We start from the raw sequence: 7,936 nt of genomic DNA on the forward strand, positions 1-7,936 counted from the left end.
TGTGCGAAGCGCAGAAACTTTTCTTTTTTTATTTTAGTTTAAAGCCCTAATCCTTCTGATCATTACGTCGATTGCAATGATTGGTCCGCCTCTCACTGCCGAATGCGTCTACCTGGTAAGAATCTTCTTTTTTGTTAATTTTTTTATTCTTTTGCATTTTTTAGGCATCCCAAAGGCGTCGTAGGATACCTCCGGCGCCGCCTAATGCTTCCCGCGACCCTTTTGACGTATCGGAGGTGTTGCAATGCCAGCAGTTATTGTAGCATCGTGACGATCGAAAAAAACTTAGGCAACATATTTCATTAATTCAATTAACTCCCAACATAAATGAGGATAGTTCGAATAGACTTTCATAAATTCTAATTAAATTATCTCAATAAAATATGTTTAAAATTAAAATATTCTAATAAATTTTATTAATTCATATAAATCAGATTTATAGTATATATTTATTTTTTTACTATTTTGTATTTTTTTATTGATTGATTGATTATTATTGATTTTAGTGGTCTTAAGTTTTAACCATGTCAAATACAACAATTCCATAACTTGAAAGGATATCGTATAGAATTATGCAACATGTTCAAAATCCAAATATTATCAATTGTATTTTTGTGGAAAAATGACAAATGGTGGAATTTATTGACACAAGCTACATTTAGTTGGCAGAATTTATTGACACAAGCTACATTTAGTTAGTGGGCTTCTTTTGGTGCATCAACACATGAATTTAAAACATTTGCAATGAAGATTTTCAACCTCACATGCTCTTCTTCATGTTGTGAACGTAATTGGAGTGTTTTTGAACATTAAGTTGGAGTTTTTAATACATATTAAAATTTATACTATGGACTTGACCTTTTACTATTTAATTTTTTTGATAGATACATTCTAAGAAAAGAAATAAGTTGTCTCAACAATGATTGAATGATTTGGTACATAACAAGTACAACAAAGCTTTGAGGCAAAAGATATGACATGTGAAATAAGATTGATCCTATTATTTTATCAGAGATAGATGATAGTAATGAATGGTTGTTGGAAAAATTAGATGACAGTGATGAAAACAATGATAATGATTGTCTATGAAGGTGAAGATTTGCGTTGGAGTGAAGTAACATAAACATCTGGGGTTGGTGAATGTATGACTTTCGATCTTCAAATGTGTCTTCTTCAAAAGGAGCATCGTCATTTGCTTCAGTAAAAAGAAAGCAACGCAAACTAGTCTTGTAGATGAAGAAGAGATTAACCTTGATGATGAAACTAAAGAAGAAGATACCGATGGATACAAATTAAGCAATTGAGCTGATGACGTAGATTTGGATAATGAAGATGAAGAAGATATTTTTGATATTTGATATTTCATCTATCACATTTTCAAAGACTTTTGATTTATTTTTAGTTTTTTGAATAATCTATAGTTTTATCAAAGAATATTTTGTTTATGGTCATTTGAATTTTCAAAGACATTTTAAAAGACTTTTAATAGATATAATAGTCCTTTTATTTATTACGTTTTTTTTCGTAAAGCATACACTTGCTTTGTGCTTTAAACCCCAAGATCCTTAAGCGTTTTTTTGTGCCTCACACATTTGACAACTATGCCCACGTGTCTAACATCCAATATTCCACGACTTGTTAGAATTGTCTACTACATTAATTGGACTTCTTAGTGCCTACCTCACTTGGACTTCTTGGTGCCTACCTCACCAACTAAGTGTTCAGTTAACATTGACCCACCTGGACTTTCTACCTTACTAACTCCTTATTGAACTTTTGATTTCTATCAACACCAAATGTCTAGTTTTACATCGGAAAGTGTAAGAAAAATAGAAGGTAATCCAAGACACTCTCAATCTCGCCTCTCTAGGAAATCTACCAAAGAGTTTAGAGAAATAATAAGAAAATAAATCTTCAAACAAGTTTAAGAGAGCTCACAATATATTTTTTTAATCTCAAAAAGGTGTTCCTCCAACAATACAAACAATGGCCCTTTATAAGCGAGACTTGGAACAACCCTCCAAGATGAGTCAAAAATATTAAATGAATTTTGATGTTTCCTAAGGCCTTGAGAATCAAAAGTGGGTTTACCAATGGAAAAGCTAATGCAACAATATTAAATAGTTATAAGATTTCAATAATCACCAAGAATACCAAAAGTTGGTTGAACCTTTCCAAATCTCAAGTTGGTAGTCTTCAGTCAAAATGATCATAATTCCATGTAGGAATATTATTTTTGAGCACCATTTTTTTTTTGTTGAAAACTAGACATTCATGGCTTTCCAATGGTATATGGTTAGCCTTGTAATTCATTCTCAATAAAAGCATATTAATCTTTGAAGTTGTAATAAAAATCTAGTGGCTTCTGGAACTTTTCCGTATTCTCCCTCGGTTGAAAAAAAATTTGCCCTCGAATCATCATTCTTTGCTAGAAGAAGGGTCGGGACAACAAGGACTCTTACTTTCTTGGACAAGATCTTTAGCCAAATGGTCCTCAACTTGTCTCTGTAACTCTTCATGCGCCTAAGGACTCATTCTATAGGCTGCCTTGTTTGGAATTTAAGTGTTGGGGACTAAATCAATGCAATGTTGAATATTTTGCATTGGAAGGAATCTCTGGGGAATTTCTTCAAGTACCACATCTTGAAATTCTTGGAGAAGAGGTTGAACTTGTGAAGGGACAACATGACCTTCATTTTCTTCCAAAACTTCCAACACAAATGCTTCAACAGATTTGCAAATTGCCTTTTCCACTTGAGACTTGGAGAATAAAGTATTTCCATCCCCTTTTGAGGGGTTAGGGACATTTTCCATCATAGCTGGCCCCAAAATAATCTTCTTACCATCTTTTATAAAAGTATAAGTATTCTTGAAGCCGTCATGATTAATTTTCCTATCAAATTGTCAAGGTCTCCCAAGAAGCAAACGACAAGCATCCATAGGAATAACTTCGCACCAAACTTCATCTTTATACCTATTGCTAATAGAAAATTGAACTAGACATTCGTTAGTTACCTTTAACTCATTACCTTTACGAAGCCATGATAGCTTGTAAGGTTGAGGATGATCTTCAGTTTTTAGTTTTCAACTTCACCATCATAGTAGCCACCACATTCTCGCAACTTCCTCCATCAATGATGATATTGCAAACCTACCATGAGAAGTGCACCTAGTGTGGCATATATTGTTGCGAAGCCATGACTGATTTTCAACATAAGTAGCATTGAGGCTACACTACACCACCAAAGATTCTCCATGATCTTCATAAGTAATCTCTCCTTATCGGATTCATTGTAGATAGGTGCTGCCTTATAAGGTTCCTCCTCGTCTTTTTCCTCAACAAGAGTAATAATTCTGCGATTTGGACATTCTATAGCAAAGTGTTCAAAACCTTTGCATTTGAAACATATTTTTTGATTGTTAGGACCATTTGGCTTGCAATAGCCTTTTGATTTGCCTCTTGATGTTGTGTTCTTTGAAGTAGATGCACTCCCTCAGTTAGAAGCACCACCACTTGAAGAGAAACGACCACCAAATTGATTTGAATCTTTTTGTTGTTTTTCCACCTTGAGAGCCAACTTACATACGTCATATAAGTCCAGTATGATTGCAGTTGGATAACATTTCCAATCTCATATCGAAGTCCTTTGAGAAAATGAGCAATAGTTTGCTCCCAGGCTCCAAAATTTCACATCTCATCTTGAGATTCTCAAATTCAGCAATGTACTCTTCTATTGAAAGATTTGTTTTGCTTGGGATTATGATATTTGAGAAAAATATCTTGATGATTATTACCCGACAATTTCCTACACAATTCCTTTTTAATTTTGTCCCACGTCTTAATCTTTTGCTTGCCGTCATGAACTTGTTGCTTCTTTAGGTGCTCCCATCAAATAGATGCATATTTCTTCAACTTGATAGCAACTAACTTCACTTTACGATCTTCTGAAATTTCTTTTAATTAAGACTCGTTCAACGGAGTTGAGCCAATCTATGAATTCATTTGGATCATTTCATTTCTTCCATCAAAATCTGGGATGCCAACTTTAAAATCAAAAGATTTCTTAGGAACATTGGTCCTTCAATATCTTCGACCTTGAGACGCATTATCAATGATCATTTCCATTACCATGAAATGGATTAATACCCATTTCATGATTTGCATAATCAACCTCCAAAACATGACCCTCAACATCATGTTCTAAAGGTTCACCACGAGCAAGACTTTGCTCGAGTTGCTACACTTGTCTCCTTAAATCATCCAACTTGATATCACAAAGGTCTCTTTGACTCACCATTTGGCCTGTCTTCTACGACCAACCATTGTGAACCAAAACTCTAATACCAAGTTGACACCAGAAAGTGTAAGAGAAATAGGAGGTAATACAAGGCACTCTCAATGCTCACCACTTTGGAAATCCACAAAAGAGTTTAGAGAAATAACAAGAAGATAAATCTTCTAACAAGTTTAAGAGCTCACAATATGCTTTTTTAATCTAAAAAAGATGCTCCTCCAACAATACAAATGATGATACTTTATAGGCAAAGACTGGGAACAACTCCAAAATGAGTCAAAAACATTAAATGAGTTTTTGATGTTTCCTAAGGCCTTGAGAATCACAAGTGAGTTTACCATTGGAGGAGCTAATGCAACGGTATTAAATACTTGTAAGCTTTCAATAATCACCAATAATACCAAAAGTTGGTTGAACCTTTCCAAGTCTCAAGTTGCATGTCCAGCCTGGTAGTCTTCAATTAAAATGATCATAACTTCCTTTAGGAATATTATTTTTTAGCACCGTTTTTTGGTTGAAAGCTAGACATCCGTGGTTTTTCAATGATATATGGATTGCCTTGTAATTCATTCCAATTAAAAGCATATTAATCTTTGAAGTTGTAATAAAAATCTGCTGGCTTCTGAAACTTTTGTCATAGTCGACCTTGACCCATTTGGGCTTCTTCTGCTATCAGTTATCATACTTGACACCTTATCTCCAATCATGAGCTGCATTATTCAAATATATTGATCAAATTTCAAAATCTTGGACCATGGCCAACCTTGACTAGGGGTTGATTGGACCAATATATTTGGTTTCCAGAACAAGTAGAACTTGTTGAAATTTTAATTCTTTGCACGAATCAAACTGATCTAATATCAAAGAAACCTTATTCTTTATTCTTTATGCTTCGTTTCTAGTTCCATTATTAGACGTGTAATATGCTTGACATATCAAATGCATGCAATGACAATTTATTCAAAAACACTGTATTATTCAAGAGTATGGAGATACCTTAAATGACAGAAATGACCCTAACAGCATAAATTGTAAGTCTATTCAAAAGATTTCAAGTTTCAACTACCACTATGGTAGATCTTTATCATTCACATAAAATATACATATTTAAATTTATTATTCAAGTTGATCACTTGAGAACAAAGGAGAAATATATTTTTTTTTGGCTCCACTGGTGTGGTGCAGTGGTAAAATACTCAGAGGAGCAATAAGAGGACTAGGGTTTGAATCTCAAATGGGACGAATATCTTGACTTGTGAGTGTGCATAAGCTGTGTTCTAGATTTATCTTATAGGCGAACTAGGAGGGAAGACCGTCTACCTCTAGGATTAGTCGGGCAAAGCTCGGACACTTGAATTATCAAAGAAAAAGAGAGGAGAAATCCATTTTTCTCAACATGGGTTATTAGACAAATGATCTACAATAATTTAAACAGTAATCTTATATCATACATGCATTGCAGAGATCATCTCCCAAGTTTGCAGTATATTAACTGTCTGGCATGCCAATTTTTGACATTTTTTTCATGTAAAGAGAAGGAAAAATTAGAAATCAGATATAGTTTGATGATGGTTGTGCCTTGCAGTTGGTCTGGCAGTTATATAACTTGCATCAGGGCTCTTCCATGCTAGAATAGTGACATGCCTTCATTTTCCTTCCATTAATCTTCTTCAATTTGCTAAGTTAATAACTTTGTTCTCAGATCTACTATTGGTGTTCTAATGTTGTATGGTGATTGCTGTCTGGATTTGGGAACCTTGGTAAAGGTTCACCAATCTTTTCATTTCTGCTAGAGACTATTCTCTTCATGAGCCATAACTGAATTTTCATATGGTTATACTATATTTTACTGCTGGTAATTTGATTTATTGCTCTTTATTTCCTTTTTGTAGCTGAAAGAAATGGCTGAAAGACTTCCTCATGGGATCCATGACAGTATGACAATGAAATCATTGGATCTGTCAAAAAGTGACGAGTCATTGTATATTCAGCATGCAACTTCTGCTGAAGAACTGAATACAAATGACGTTAGTAATGGCCCTAGTGTGGTTGCATCCAAAAGTGTTTTTCCAGGACAGGTAAATGTAACTGCAATAGGTAATTCCACAAGTAGGGTATTTTATCCACCAAATGACTTAAGCTCACCTCCAACTCCAAAGTTCCTAAACTCCAAAAGTATGATGGATAAAAAAATGAATCCACAGCGCAGTGGTCAAGGAGAACTTCGAGCACCTATTGTGAGATCTGAGAATACTGAGAACAGGCAAAATCCAGCTCCTCGAAGTAATGATACTGCTTCAGCGTTTAGGGAAACAGCAACTCCTCGAGGTAACGATGCTGCTCCAGCATTTAGAGAAACGGTGACTCCTCGAGGGAATGATGCTCCTGCAGCATTCAGAAGTTCCAGCACAGCAAGTGTTGACGTCGAAGCAGAATGGATTGAACAGTTTGAACCTGGTGTTTATATTACACTGGTTACACTTCGAGATGGAACTAGAGACCTAAAGAGGGTGCGCTTCAGGTAGTGTGGTTGCTGGCACTAAAGCACTTAAACTCATTTTGCTGCCTTATTATTATTTTGCTTCTTAGAAGTTCAATCTTTTTGAGTTTTCCCAAAAGGAAAAGAAAAGAAAGATTCAAGCAATGTTCCTCAAACCTGCATTGTAACCATGGAATGATTTTATTTTGCAGTCGAAGAAAGTTCGGAGAGCAACAAGCAGAAACTTGGTGGGCCGAAAACCGTGAAAGGGTATATGAGAGATATAATCTCCGGATACCAGACAGGGCTTCATCAACCATTTTAACTTAATTTGAACTCAGAGATCATCAACACTCACTTCCCATCTTATGAGTGAGAAAACAAGTGACAGTGAAGCATGATGCTGAGATTATCACTTTTTTAATTACTGCGGTGTTCAAGCATCCAACCTCTTACCCCGTAAACTTTTTTTGTAAAAAATTATGTTTTTGTATCGTGTTTTTTCATTTTCTTTCCAAAAGCCCAGATCAGCTTGTAAATAAACAATTAGACATGACGAGGTCAGCAAACGCCCAACAAGTGCCTCTAACAGTGTCTCACTCTGAAGGTGAATGGCTGATTTTGGGAAGGGGGGTGGGGTGGGGGGTTTCCATCGCTTGTAGAAAATCAACTATTCTTTTTTTTTTTTTTTTTTCAATGATACTCTTGTGGTTTCTACATTATATGTGCAATGTCGTTCTACAGTATGTTTACGAGCTAGTTGCCAACTCGTCAATGTTTCTTTTGTATAGGCTGCATGTCATGATTTTGATCTCCATTTTGCTCAAATCACTCGTTACAGATTACGTCAGTTGACAGATTAAAAAGTAGCCCGATTTTAGTTTGGCTTGGATGATAATAGTTGGATGAGTATAAGTTGAGTTTCACTAGGTTAAATGGGAAGTTATGCAGTTCAGTGTTGGAGTCTGCAACATTTATTGGAGGTGCTTAACGAGGTTGTCGAGCTCATTCAAAATGAATGCATTTATGTGCAGATTGCCTGTGGGCAAGTGTGAAAGTCGGCTGGTGTGGGCATGATTCATTTGAGGTGGAAGGCCTGAGGTTGTGCTGACAAGGGGCTTGCTCGAGGTGATTGTAGCCCTGTTGAGATGCTTGACTTGCA

General features: G+C 35.5%; 1 protein-coding gene across 3 annotated transcripts in view; it reads left to right on the plus strand.

Moving 5' to 3' along the window:
- The window catches only part of LOC122047369 (PH, RCC1 and FYVE domains-containing protein 1-like), a 44,077-nt gene extending 36,557 nt beyond the window's left edge, over positions 1 to 7,520 (plus strand). For 2 of the 3 annotated variants that reach the window (XM_042608595.1, XM_042608598.1), the window contains 2 exons: positions 6,188 to 6,816; positions 6,987 to 7,520. In XM_042608595.1, the coding sequence (XP_042464529.1) occupies positions 6,188 to 6,816; positions 6,987 to 7,104 (747 nt within the window). In that variant the 3' untranslated portion in view covers positions 7,105 to 7,520. The remainder of the gene's footprint in view (positions 1 to 6,187; positions 6,817 to 6,986) is intronic. The other variant, XM_042608596.1, reaches the window with a different exon arrangement.
- The last annotated feature ends 416 nt before the right edge of the window (positions 7,521 to 7,936 follow it).

Source organism: Zingiber officinale, chromosome 2B (assembly GCF_018446385.1).
Source record: "Zingiber officinale cultivar Zhangliang chromosome 2B, Zo_v1.1, whole genome shotgun sequence".
In the NCBI taxonomy this organism is placed as follows: domain Eukaryota; kingdom Viridiplantae; phylum Streptophyta; class Magnoliopsida; order Zingiberales; family Zingiberaceae; genus Zingiber; species Zingiber officinale.